This window comes from Leptosomus discolor, chromosome 2 (genome assembly GCF_034619465.1).
Source record: "Leptosomus discolor isolate bLepDis1 chromosome 2, bLepDis1.hap2, whole genome shotgun sequence".
In the NCBI taxonomy this organism is placed as follows: Eukaryota; Metazoa; Chordata; class Aves; order Leptosomiformes; family Leptosomidae; genus Leptosomus; species Leptosomus discolor.
The window spans coordinates 92,366,528-92,380,743 of NC_141392.1; the positions used below are offsets into that span (position 1 = coordinate 92,366,528).

General features: G+C 43.7%; 1 protein-coding gene across 1 annotated transcript; it reads left to right on the forward strand.

The window, feature by feature from the left end:
* The first annotated feature begins 4,766 nt into the window (after positions 1–4,766).
* COX7A2 (cytochrome c oxidase subunit 7A2) lies at positions 4,767–8,743 on the forward strand. Its single transcript, XM_086461461.1, has 4 exons — positions 4,767–4,843; positions 6,034–6,123; positions 7,583–7,667; positions 8,528–8,743. The coding sequence occupies exons 1-4, from the start codon at positions 4,826–4,828 to the stop codon at positions 8,584–8,586; spliced, it is 252 nt and encodes an 83-aa protein (XP_086317587.1). The 5' UTR covers positions 4,767–4,825; the 3' UTR covers positions 8,587–8,743.
* Positions 8,744–14,216: the final 5,473 nt, after the last annotated feature.

The following is a 14,216-nucleotide window of genomic DNA, read 5'->3' on the forward strand; positions in this document are numbered from 1 at the left end:
AACTCCCTTCTGGTTTTGTTGTAAAAATCCACATCACTGTAACAAAGCAGATTGTCACCTCAGGTATTTTTTTAACTGCATCAGGCTGTTTGGGGAGCTGTTGATTGTGCTTTGAGTCAGAGGGAAGAGTTACCAGCTTAGAACTGGAATGTGAAGGATTCTTCTCAGCCTTTGCCTCCCAAGGTCACACTGGTACTGAAATTAGGTTCTCAGCAGCATGATTTTGCTTTAATTATGAAGAATGAAAGAAGAATGCAAGCCTTGTCTTTAGTAGAAATCTCTGTGGGAGGAAAGGCCGTGAGAGTCTAGGGTCAAGTAACACCTGCAAGCATATGTATCTGCTTGAATCCATCAAATGGAGCAATGAATGTGGCTGGCATTTGGATTGGATTCACGGGGGGCATTGACTGCACCTTTTTCTCAGATACATTACATGCAGTGAGGAAAATAAGGGTTACTGTGTCTGTAGACAAACAGATGTCCAAGACTGAGTTGAAGTGAGTGTCTGGTGGAAAAATATGACCAAGTCTAAAGCAGAATGCACCTACAGTTACTTTAAAAAAAAAAGTGTTACTGATTGGAATGCAACTGGTGAAGACAACAAGGTGTAACCATAGAGTAATCTGGAAGCACTGCAAATGATTCTGATCTTCAGAGTTCCCTTGACAAGAATGTGGTTTCTGATCTACCCTTGTGTACCTGTAATTAGCCTGTACCCAGGGCTAAACTGTAACAGTTGCTCTATCACCCCTCACCAGCCAGGAGGGAGAATTGGGGGGAGGAAAGAGAGCGTGGGTTGAAGTGAAAACGCATTTAATGAAACACCCATACTAACAAAGTTATACTCGGCAGCCACATGCAGCGGTCATAACCAACAGGAGGGCAGTCCTCAGGAGCAGGGAGAAGCCAGAGAAGCAGAAGGAACCCCAGGAGGAACCCCACAGAGGCTCCCCTTCCTCAGCCAACCTTCTCCCTTTACAAGGACCGTGACATTATGGTGTGGGCTACCCCCATGGCTAACTCAGGTTCAGCTGCCCTGGCTGACTCAAAACTGCTGACGGCCTGCCTAGCATGGCTGGGCTGGGATTCTGCCCCAGCCAAACCGGGACAACAGAGTATTACATAAGTTTGGTTTTTATAGAAGTTTGATATTTGTTACCTGGGATTGTTCCCTGTGACTGAAGTAACTATGATTAGTTAGTTAGATTGTGACTGACTAACTAACTAACTAGCTATGATGAGTTAGAAATTAATAGGGCAACAATGCAAAGGCCTTCAGAAACATCTGCAGTATCAATCTTAACATCAAGCCAGTCCATTGAGGGTTTTGTATTGACCTAGTCAGTGAGTTTTAAAACAAAAAAAAACCCAACCCCCAAAATATTCCACTTATCAAATAGTGAACAGCCTGACAAAAATTCTCACTTTCAAAGTAGGAGGAAAAATGTGAAAATATAAGCCAAGTTAACTCCTGCTCTGTTATTAGCAATGTTGCCAGTTTATGGAAGACACTGCTTCTAGAAAACCCTGTTGCAAACATTCTTTTTTTTTTTTTGTAGTCATAGTATTAATTTTTCCTCAGATCAGCAGAAGTATTTTCATGTAAAAAACCCTATACTCTAGCTCACGGAATCTGTCCTGATCACTGGATCGCCTTCTGTGCTGACATGTGAAGCCTGATCTTACTTGACAGTTTCAATTAAGACTAAAGTCCATTACGAAATGGCCTGATAAGAATTAGTCTCAAATAAGAAACTACCTCCCTGTAAGCCTCTGATTCCAAACATGCTGTGTTTGAAAACAAAGTAATACTGTCCATCATTTGAGTTATACCAACTGCTGCTAGAAAGTCTGAAGTTGGAGAATTCTTTCTCCTTTACTGTTGGGAATGAAATAGAGAGGAATAAAAACGCAAGTCAATAATTAATGAAGCTCAAGAAATTAAAAAAAAAATAAAATTGAAAGTAGGTAGGTAGAGTTCTTTCTTACCAGACCCTGATTTCAGATAAAGATGACATAAAAGAAACAACTCAAGCAAACTGAATACCAGAGTTATGTACAAGTTTAATTGAATTTGTACCTGAGGATTGTGCCCAAATTTTGCAAAATGAAGTGGTGAGATATTTTAAGTAGTGTTAGAAGGCCAGGAATGTAATTAATGACCTCATTAATTCTGTTATGAAAATGGGAAAGATTAGACTGATATTCTTGAAAGAAATGAAAATGCGATTGTCTCCAGGCTCATCTACTGAGGTCTGGAGTTATGTGGTTGAAGTTAGTGTGTGCTTCCCAACAGATGCTTGTAAACTTCAGAACAAATTTTCATTCTTTCTGTCAGCAAGTTCTTTTAATGCAATTTTAGTGTATTATACAACTCAAATTAACTGGGAAAATGGTTATATTAACATAGAACACTGTGTTTTCTCTCTTCATACACAATGTAGCTTTTAACTACATTAGTCAAACACTGCAAGAAAAAGATTAAACCTAGTGGGCAGGCAAGACTCGGTAGAAGGTTTAAAAAAATTGTAATTTTCAGCTGTCCTGCTGCGTGAGGGGTTTCTGCTTCTGCAGTTGGGTCGAATGTTAACTCAGGTGTTTGTATGATCTCCTTAGCAGGGTTTGCATACCCTTCTCTTACTGGTTTAAGAGGTAATCTATATGTTAATAAGTATTCACCACAAAAAAATGTTTTAACAGCCCTGTTTTCTTTCTGGCTTAAACAAAACTGCTTAACAATGAGTTTTGACTAACAGTTTTATTATTCTTCAATACAATACATGTCAAAGTTACTCCATCCAGTTAGGAAAAAGTAGTCCAAGTTCGCTTCTAGTGAAATACCCTCACCCTGAGGTGGCAAGTTGCCACCTCACTTTCCCTCAAGTTTTCATTTCTTCATGAATCAGTCAACACTGAAGACACCAGCTGTGCTTTCCCTGAGCAGTCATTTTGTAGCTTTGAGTACGTAACCCACATGCCAAGCTTTAAGTATGGCCTTTCTGTTGTAAAGTGTGTTTTGAAAGACAATAGCACTAAAGCTTAGATTCGGACATATTGCGAAAGGGTCCACGCAGCAGAAATTAAGCAATAATAGTTTCTCTGGGGATTACGATCCTTTTACCGCTATCTAAATACAACTGAGCATATAAAAATCAGAATAGAAACATTACATGCACGCATAAGATGAAAGAGTGCAAGATGAATGAATGGAAATCTATCTTGCAGTAGTAGTAATGTATTCTGTTATTCTGTAATAGCACTGCTTGAGTGTTTGAAAACTATTTGTTAAATAATGCATCCGATTTCCTCCTTTGTTAAAGCACATCATATTTCTCCATGACTATGCATTCTAAATAGTATTTTTAATATTCTACTTAGCTAAGACTTATACCTAGAAATACTTCTTCATCCTTAGTTTTCAGTTTCTGGGGCAGCTCATCAGACTGAGAAGTGCTGTGCTGTGAGATACGACCCTTGTTATTTCCATACTAGACCGAGCACTAATTTGCTGTGTTTGACACACATTATTCATCACAAGGTTTGGCACTAGTGCAAAAGCAGCGCAATGCCAAAACCTGAGTGCACTGCAGCTGCAGCAAAGCCAGGAAATACTGTTCCTGACAGCATTGTATTTTAGCGTAACGTTGACACACGACAAGATGCAATTACGGGACTAGATCTATCTGCAATGCAGAAAAACCACAGGCTTCTCAGAGCACTTTCTTGAAGGGCAAATAGATTATTCCTTTGGAATCAAATAGGCTTGCATTTCGTACAAGTCTGGCATTACTTCACTGTAATTGTATACTGCGAAATGTGAAACTGAAGTTGGGTTTTCTTTTTTCACAGGGTGAGTACTCGGTACCCCTGCTGCTAACGGAGTTTCAGGCAGTGGCAGCGGTACGTGTTTTAGTTTTGTTTTTCCTGTGTGTAGTGGCTCAACAAGGGATGCCACATCTATCCCAAGGGTGTAGGACCCGCTGGGCTGGGTCAGACCCAGGCTCTGCCCAGCTTGGTGCCTCCAGCGACAGCCAGAAGGGATGTCGAGGGAGGCCGTACGATCAGAAGCAGCCCACGGCGGCACTCTCTGGTGACATGTTTTCAGCCTGCCGTAGGTCTGAAATTTTTTAATGAAGGGCGGCTTTAAAATCTGTACGTAGCAGCTCTGAGGGATGTTTCTTTCGAGGCTTTGCCGAAGTGCCCTTTGAAGGCAGGGACGCGGCCGGCAGCCAAGGATCCTGCGGCAACCAAGCTCCCCGTTTTGGGCTGTACGGCGCGCAGAAACACCCCCTGTTTGAGCCCGGGCCTCGCGGCCCTGTTTACCGCCCTGCACTTCCTCCTGGCGACGGCCCCGCTCCTTCCCGCCCTCCCTGTCCCACTCGCGGCGTTGGGGGCGCCCATCTCCCGCGCCCCGAAGCCGGACAAAGGTCCCATCGGACCCAACAGGGGCTGCGGGCTCCGCGCCTGGGCTGGCCCCTCTCACCGCCCCGGACACGGCTGCTGGGGCAGCTGCCCCCTGGGGGCGGGGACCCTCTGCGCTGCGGCGCCTCCCGCCGCCGGGGTTTCACTGGGGAAAGCTCGTGGGAGCGTCAGGCGGGGCACAACCTTCCTCACCGACCCAAGCCACTGCGCAGCGGCCGCGCCCGCCGCCGCCGCCATCTTCCCCCGGGCCCGTCCCGCCGGGAGGACTGATGCGGCTGGCGGGGCGGCGCTATTAAGCTCTGCGGCGGCGCTGCCTCTGTGGTACCGTCGGTGGGGGCCGGGGAGCTGCTTCCGCTTCCGCTGCCCTTGTTGCCGGCGGGAGGTGACGGGACCAAGAGCCGAGATGTTGCGGAACCTGCTGGTGAGGCCGCCGGGCCGGGCCGGGCCGGGCTGGGCTGGGCTGGAGAGAGCAGCCCGCTATCGCCGCGGGTACCGCTGTGTCAGCCCGCCGCGGGGCGGCCGCTTCCGGGACGGTGGGGGCTCCCCCGCGGGCTGTCGGGGCTCCCCCGCGGGCTGTCGGGGCTCCCCCGCGGGCTGTCGGGGATGGCCGGCTGGTGACCTCCCCGCTGGCCGCGCCGATGCCGGGTGCTACCGAAGGCGGTGCGGAGCGTGGCGGCGGTGGGGGGGGGAAAGTGTTACATGTCATCCCGCTCGCTCCACCTAGTGCTGAGCTTTAGGTACTTGAAGGGGTGGGAGCTGGGTCAGGGGGCCTGGGGTGCGCTTAGTCCGTCTCTAAGGAGGGAAGTTTTATAGTGTGTTTGTGCGGGGTGGGTGAGGGGAGGAGGTGTGTCGTTGCAGCCAGCATCGTCTGGTTGTTTGCCCCGCAGCAGCGTTTTTGGTGGAGGTAATTCTGCGGGGGAGGGTCGGTGTTACCAATGTTACAGCTGGCTCTTAGCTTCGAGACTCGATGGCAGACTTTGAGCCATCGGAAGAATTGCAGATCACTGTTTTTTGGGGGCCTGACCTGTGCTAACGAGCACCTATGTGATCTGACTGTGGAAACAGATTTTAGCTCAGGGCACAGCAGGGTGTCTTTAAACTCCGTGTGTGCGTGGGGGGTGCCTTCTTCAGCTCTGTGAAGGTTGGCTCCTGTGCTGGTGGCTAGCAAGTGAACTGCAGCTGTGACACAAGTTCCTTGTCTGCACAAACGTGTTTGCCTTAAATATTACTGTCCCCATCGCTAGTGTCAGACACAGTAAATGGTGCCCATGACCGAGATCTAGGGGGCAGAGGTTGAGATTTCCCCCGAAAGGATGCTGATTATGAAGGTTATGCTGCAGATCCGTAAATCTGTCATATGTTACTGGAAGTAATTTTCCTGATTTTTTTCCTTTTTAGGTAACCAGTCAATCAGTGCTTTATATAGTCTGGTGAAAGACTAACTGTATTCAAAACCAGTGGGTTTTGGTGAAGTTTTGTTTGTTTGTTTTAAAGACTTTCTTTCTCTCCCTTCCACTTCTATCTTACTTTTAAAAGAAACTATTTCTACCCAGTGTGGATATAGCTGAAAAATTTCACTGTTTTTAAAACACTGATTATCTTTTATTTCAGGGTTTTCGCCAGGTTTCCCAGAGGACCATAAGCACTGCTTCACGCAGGCAGTTTGAAAATAGAGTTGCTGAGAAGCAGAAGCTTTTTCAGGTATTGAGTGAGCACTGAATAATGTTAGTAGAATAACAAGGATTTAGTAGATCATAATTGCATATGCTTTGTTTCTGAAGGACTGGTGAAAATCCTCTTTACATCTGAGGTGAGCTGTTGAAATCAGTTTTATGACTACAGTGTTTGAAATCAGCAGTTATTTTCTACAGAGATTAAAAGTGTTTGTACATGCATACTTGACTAGCTGACTCTTTAGGGTTTTTTATTCCGGGAAATGATTTGTACCCAAGTTTCTTATGAGTAGTAGGTACAGTACAAAGATAAAGAACTTTGAAATGAGGTGAGATGGTGGAGTGTGTCCTAAGAACAAATAGAGAATACCAGCAAGTGAGAGGACAGAAGTACAGTGAAAAGTTAAACCTTACAGCCATAACCATAGCTCATAGATGAGCCCCATAATTCATAATGGGGATGTGATATTATTGTACTTCTCTGTTATGAAAACAGTAAAGGTCTTAAGGGACTGGATTCACTCCTAGAAAGTTACTGGATCTTCAGAATTTTTTTTTAAATTACTCTCTTCCTGATTGATAGGGAGAGCGTGGGAGCTAGTGGTTCTTCAAATTGTAAAGCAGTACAAGGGTACTCAGGAGCATACTCCCAACTGTGTGCCATAGTCTGTAGCAGTAGCTTTGTACTGAGGATAGATGAGTCTGGACTTCAGCGGTGTGAAAGGGAGAAAGTATGTTGGAAGCCCCAGTTTAATAGTTTTTGTGTCTTGTTGCTTTCCTTTCCCCTGAAAGAGAAAGCCAGTTTTGCTGGGGCACTGCCTCAGGAGCACAGCGTTCATTGCGAGCCATGGGGAAGTGAGATGTTGGTGAGATCAGAGGTTCTGTTTCTGCTGGCGTCTCTCTTCCTCCTCCCATTCCTTTCTTGTGGGGCAGCAAATTAAGCTGGGCTGGGTTGCAGGTCACCAGCACTGGAGGTTGGCTTGAATTCCAGAGCAGCGTGAACTTGCTGACAAGGGTAAAGATCATGTGGATCCGGTGTCTAGGGGTTCTACGTCAGGTGGAGCAGAACAATTTCCTGTATGATACCAGGTGAGAGTAGAGGCTCCTCCCCTTGTCACTCCCTGAAGCAGGGGTTGACTATGCTGGAGAGATGGATGGGAGGTTTCTAGGGATGGTATTCATATCCTGTGCACCCGAGGGGGTTGGCAGCTGGTGTCGGAAGTGTTTACGCACCTGCCAGTCGCTGCTTTAGAAATGACTGTGCACACCATTTACTGTGCTTCAGTGGTGAGTGATCTCCTGAGACCAGAGTGAAAGCTTGGAAGACAAAGTGGAATCTAAAATTTGATGTCTTTTGGGAGTTGGGAAGATAATTTGGGAAAGTAATTCTTGTTCTGGGCAATTCTAGTTATATTGCAATGTGTTGCAATTACGATATTGCAAGAACTGTATTTAAATAGTTATTTTTTCTCCCTTGTTTCCATTAGGAGGATAATGGCATCCCAGTGCATCTTAAAGGTGGTATAATGGATGCTCTATTGTATAGAGTCACCATGGGTCTTACGGTTTTTGGTAAGCCTAATACTAAAATATTTATGCCTTGGTACAATTTCCAATGTGCTAATATTAAAATACTTTTTCTTTGGTACAATCTCCAACATGACTGGTGAATGAGTTTCACAATTCCTTCAGTCTCTTCTTTAGAACATGCAAAATGCATGTGGGGGGGGGGGAACCATTTGGAGGTACTATATATTTATTTGTGCTTTCTCAAGTTTAGCTTTTCAGATGGCTTTTTCACCCCTGACTAACAGTACTATGGGCTAAAATACCCCTTCAGAATTAATGTGTGATGTTAGAGAAAACCAGCCCTACTTGGAAAGCTTATTCTGAAAAGGAGTAAAATGTATTTATAGCACATAGATATACCAGTTTTCTCACTAGCCTGGCTGCTTTTAGTGCAAAGTGATATTTCACGTGCTAAATTTTCACATGCTTTGAAAAGTAGCAGAATGTAGGCAAGCTTTGTGACACTGTATATATTTAACTCTTGTGTTGCTTGCTATGTAGTTTTGTAATAGCCTCTAACCGTAATGGATTTTCAGTTCAGTTACTTTAAGAATGATTAACCATTCCTTCATCATCCTCGGTAGCTGCCACAGACATGCCTCTCCCTCCTTCCCCGCCCTCACTTCCTGTTTCTTTATTTTTATTTAGTCTATGGAGAGGTATTTAAGGATTTTTTTTGTTTTCTTTAAAAGATGAATTGCAAAAAAAAAAAATCATTGAGATGTGGCTATGGAAATGTGTTGTGTCTGCATTGCAGGTGCTTATTGTCAGTATTTATTTTGGAGGAAACTGGGGAGGGAAAGCTGACTTGAAAGGAATTCCGTTTACCGTTCTGAAAATAACTTTTCTGTCTCTTAATTCAGGAACAGCCTATGTTGTTTACGAGCTGTTTGTTGCTTCAATGCCCAAGAAGCAGAAATGATTCCAGTTCAGGATGCCTCAGTGACTAGCATCTCTTCGTCCAATTCCATGTGACCATGATGGCAGCTTATACTTATTGTAAGCAGCTGGCTTAATGCTTGGAATCATAATTTAGTTGTAACATGTTAACTGCACCTAATAAAGCAGTTTTTACGTTGTGTTGCGGTGGTCTGGGGTGTATCACGTGGTCTACATTAGAGTGCTTTTTGCTTCCAGTCAATGTCCATGGAGTTGATCAATATGCAGATCTTTGAATTGTGAGCTTCTTTCCTTTGTATGTGGTTTATGTTAGTACTTCAGAGGCAAGTTGAATGTCCTGAATCCCTATGAGAAAGTGATATCTTGTCTTTATTATAGGAATTTCCTCTTGCTTTAGTGAAGCAAATTAATCTTAGAATAAATTATTTGGATTAAACCTGTGCGGAACTGAACGTTGAGGACTTGATGATTATTTTGTATCAGCTGCTGGAAGTTGACTGTAATACATCTAGAAATAGAGGAATCTGATTCCTGATCACCATCCAGAGGTGACAGTTTTTACTATGTAGAGGTGATAACACTGTTCTCTGCAGTTTCAGGAGTGTAGGAGTAGTCTCAGTTGAACTCGGCACCTTCATCTAATAGATTTTTTTTTTTCCCAGTGGCTTTTCTGTGCTACAGCCTAATGGAATACCATATTTCCTGAAAAGAATGAAGATTTCAAAGCATGCAAATATGAATAGCAAGTGAATATGTATTTATCTTGCTGCCCACGAAATCAACATGGCCATGTTAATCATGATTAAGACTTGGTAATCTTCCAGCATTCCCTCATGTTTCAGGTGGCTAAAGCCAGCTTGTTGTTAGTCATTAGGGTAAATAAAGCAATCAGTTCTTAAGGATAAAATAAGAAAAAAAAGTTTATTAGAGAATACAACAAATAGTAAAGTGGAGGAGGGGCACAATAAGCGTTAGTACTAACTGTACTAGACTAACTGTACAGTGCTAGCATTTCTCGAGTGATCGAAAAGGTTTACAGTGACTGTTAATTAAACAGGTACTCTGGCAGTTGACTGCTAACTTGATCTAGGCTGAACTGAACCCTGTTAAGCCAGAAATACTGAAGATACTGAAGGCAATACTTATAACAGCTTCAAATTCTTATTGATAGTTTTTGTCAGTTTTGAATGCTCTTTTGGAAGAATTTCTGTAGTGCTCTCTGTGACTTCGAGGGTAGGCCGAATGCTCAGAGAGGCTGCCTTCTGTCTACGAATCGTACTCTTCTCTAGTTTGAGGATAGGACTGCCCCATGTCTGCAGGGTAGCAGCAGATCTAGTTCGTAAGTACCCACCAAGTTAAGTGGATTAGGTTTGAAACTGTCACATAATTTGGATTGGGAGGGACCTCTAAAGGTCAATTGATCCAATCTTCTGCTTAGAGCGGTGCTTCTTCAGAGCCGAGTTGGGTTACCCAGGGCCTTGAACAGTCACATGGGGAGTATCTCCAAGGACGGAGATTCTACATCCTCTGTGCAACCTGCTCCAGGGTTTCACTGCCTTTTCTCCAAGGAGTGTCTTTCCTTTTCTGGGACACAGGAATACACGTGTTCAAAGAGTGGTTGTTAGCATTCCTGGAACACGGCTCTAAAGGAAGGCACAATTGCACTTGACTGGTTCCACCTAGACGACCGTGGATTTTACAGACTTGAAGGGGAAAGCAGGTAACTTCCAATGCCTTATGTTAAGACCTCTCACAGAAAATGAGGCAAAAGCTGTAGGTATGGCTGCATTTTAGGTTGCTGCCTCTCCTTTGTGTCAGGTTGTTGGTAGCTGCTGGTTCTAAAGCTCAGTCAACACTGGTTTCTGGGGAACTGTCAGCTCTTCTCCAGTGTCATTTCTACTGGGTCACTCCAAACTTTCTGGCAGCAATTTGAACTATGTGCCTTAAGCTAGGTTATGTGCCTTAGCAATAGCGTGGTTGAGGACTGCTCACCTCTGTTTCACCAGCAGAGCTGTCTGACAGCTCTCTGCGTGTGTAGAGGTGCAACAAATGGCTGATGATCCTTTCTGAAGTGCTCCTCTTTCGGTGGTGTTTATCAGCCTGCTATGACACTGACAACCATGAATGTAACTGGAGATCCATCATTGTCTGGGGAGTAGAAGAATTTGATTGTGGTTTAGAATTGGGCAGGGATACTCAGTAATAACTGTTAGCTTCTATCATGTACTTGGTAACAAGCCTTATATCTGAAGTAGCCAGTGCTTTCAGTGAAAATGCCTGCTCCATGAAAACTGCTTCTAGAAAGCATCTTTTAAATTGGTGAGTATGAGAATCACTTGTAAGCTACCCTGATGCCTCATACCAGCTTGGCTATTGCAGTTACTGGGGAAGAACATCTCTGGGAACCCGTGGTAGGTGTGCATCCCTAGTTAGGTTTTATGTTCCTGATAGAATTTGTGCCTTTGTAGCCTTCCTGTCAAGTTGCTGCTTGTGGGTTACGATGCTGAAAGTCTGGTGTTGACTCTAACAAACAGATTCTAAAAAAGAAAAAAAAAAAAAATCCATCAAAATAATCCTTTTGTTTCTCTTCTCAAGGACACAGTGGGTTTTCCGGAATGTGAAAATGAGCACAAAAATCTAGCTTCCCACTACAGTACTATTTTAAGCCTCTTGTGGATTAAGTTTGTTTAGAATTTTTCATTGCTGTACTGGAGAACCAGAGTATGCTTGTTAAACTTGAGACAAACTGGAAGAGAAGGGCCAGTGTACCCAGAGCTCTCTAGCAGAACCAAAAATCTTAAAAAAAGGAGAGTGGGGGAATACCCCTCCATGGTAGTCTCTTTGCATGGGTGGGTTTTGCCAACTGCATGACTGAAAAAGTAAGAAGTGCCTGGATGGATGTCTCAGAACAAAGTTTGGGAAATGGGGTGCAGCTTATTTTGTGATGAACATTGATGCCTACAAGGAAGAGAAACCTCACAGCACAGTGAAGGAATTGGTCTGCCCTCTGAGACACTGGTAAGACTTCTGCTGCTACCATGTGCCTAGGGTTACTACCAAGATGTGGACCAAGTGGTGGGCATCCGGAAGGCAGCATAAGGAGAGATCAAAATCTTTAAAAAGCCCATATCCTTTCCCACCCACAGGAATTATGAAGAATATTGAAAGAGGGACAATTGTTTAAATAGTCTAAATTACAAAAAGTAGTCTAAATGACAAAAATCCTGTGATGGGCTAGGCAGTAAACGTGCGTTTCTTCTTGCAATCAACCGCATCTTGGAGTCTGCTGTGTCAGGAATGGCGGCAGCTTGTGAACTGTGCTGCGGGCAGCAGCCCTGCTGGGTGGGCACGTGGGGTATGGGCAAGCTAGGAGAAGGATCTTCCTGCTACAAAGAGATGCATATTTATAGACTGAGCCTTGAAATTTTGTTTAGATGCATAACATGACAAAAAAAACCCGTTCTGGTAGAGGTGGCTCTGGGAACCCCAAAACGTGCCCCTGGAGTCTGCAGTTGGAGGCAGGCGGGGGGGATGGTTGGCATTGCCAAGGCCGTGCAGTGCTGCCGCCCGGCGTGCGCAAGCCGTGGGACTGCCAGCACCTCTGGGGTTTGTCTGGTGCTGCGGCAGTGGCAGGAGGGTGAACCTGGACAAGGCCTGTGGTCAGCTGCTCAGCACCATTTTCTGGCACCGCACTACAAAGCTAACAGGGAAATTCCCCATCTAATGTTCGGTCCGTAGGTGTCATTTGTTGCAGGCATGTCCACGTCACAAGCTGCCAGAAGGTGTAAGCGAGGTGCCAATATTGCCTCGACTGTCTTTCTCTAGGAAAATGCAAAAAGAGAGCTATGCGTCTTCTCTAGGGCTAAAATTAACAGAAAGTGTTTGGAAGTATCTGAAGATCTTACTCTCAATCTCCCTATGGGTATATTATGAGTAGAAGAAAACAAAACAAGCAACATCTATTACTCCTTGCTAATGTGAAAAAAATGATACATTTTTAAAAATAAAATGGTCAGTAATATGAATTCATGGACTGTTAGCAGTTAGCACGCTCCAATTGTGTGCTTTTCTTCTCTGATTCTATTACCTTGATGCTTAATTACCATCCTTAACACTATTTTCTGGAGTTAGGTATTATACTGACATACAGTATTGCTACCTTAATGCAGTCCTAATTTTGATTTGTGTTTAGGCAATACACATGCTATCTTTTCCCCAAAAGAGATTTCATTTAAACTTTATTTTTTCTATTTCAGGTTCATGAAAAATTTATTTTTCAGTTACTGTTATTAGAAATGGTAGCTATAATTTTTTCATGTTTTGCTTTAAAGGCTGAGAAGGCCTCCTGGCACTGAGGACATGGGAAGTCAGCTGTCCTGACTTCCACTGAGCCGGATTGTTCTAAATGCCACCCCAAAAATACGGGGGACATTTTCTGATAGACAGGCAATGAATACTCCATCTCTTCCACTTCCCTTGACATCCTATTTTTCATTATTTAAGCTTTTAAACTTTCATGGTTTTAAGTTAACAAAGAAAGCTTAGCTGTGTGCCAGCTTTGGCAGAATGAAAAAAATTTGTCCATGCTACTGTAAGAGAAACGACTATTCAAACAATAATCAGACAGATGAAGCAGACAAAAATTAAATCCTCAGTACTGCTATTCTAAGTTACACAATCCTTTCTGAGACTCCAGATGTACAGACCACATTTTACTTTCTCCATTGGGAAGGTAGCTCAGAACCATCTACTCTTAGAACTGTGCCCTGGGCTACATTTTCTTGGCTGCTGAATATATGTGTAGATCCAATTAGCCTGTCACACACAAAAAAATCCGCAGTAAATGTCTGAGGACTAATAGTACATCATATCCAGCATTTGCTTCCTAAAAGACACAGTGAGAAGAGTTCAGAAACTCTTAGCAGTAACAAGAAAACACCAGAGAGATGTCTAAGAGTATGATCTTACCCGTACTTTTTTCTTTTTCCAGATCCCAGAGTAAAAATACCCCTTTTCTAATGTTGCTCACTTTGGCTATCACTGCTGTGAACTATGATGACTTTTTTTGGGCATCTTTTGTATTAAGCTGTCCTTTCTTACTCTCCCATTCTTTCCCAATTCTGTTACATATCAAAGAGCTGGAGGTTGATCTTCGTAGTTACTAGAATGAATCAGACTTTCAAAGACAGAATCAATCTGATCAACCTGACATGACCCTAAATGAGGTATGTAGGGGATGAGTAATTCAGAACCAATGTATCTTTTCATGTGCATGCTTGTGCGAATGTTTTTTTTAAAGAAGTTCCTTTGAATAACAACGCCACCTTCTCTAGTCTAACTTGCCTGAGCCTTTCCACTTATTTTTTCAGTACTCAGTCCTGCTATAAAATCAATGGCTTGTCCGAAAACAGAATCTGAGGAAAATCTCTTGGCTGTACTGTACTTTACCTAAATGTCAAGTCTTCAAACACAGTGGGCAGCGCATACAGTCTGTGATACATGCTTTGGTCTTCTCTCAGTATTTTGCAGGAGCTGCTCTTATTATTCACAGGTTTTCTATTAGACTGATCACAGGCTTCCCCGAAACATGTGCAAAGCTGAAGCACACTTGTATCTATTTTCTCAAAAAGACATGTCCTTGCAAAAGAAGGT

What these genes read in the sequence shown, in the direction of transcription:
- COX7A2 (XM_086461461.1), top strand. An exon ending in AGAAGCAGAAGCTTTTTCAG is followed by an intron (nt 6,124 to 7,582) that starts GTATTGAGTGAG and finishes TGTTTCCATTAG; the next exon opens with GAGGATAATGGCATCCCAGT. An exon ending in CATGGGTCTTACGGTTTTTG is followed by an intron (nt 7,668 to 8,527) that starts GTAAGCCTAATA and finishes CTCTTAATTCAG; the next exon opens with GAACAGCCTATGTTGTTTAC.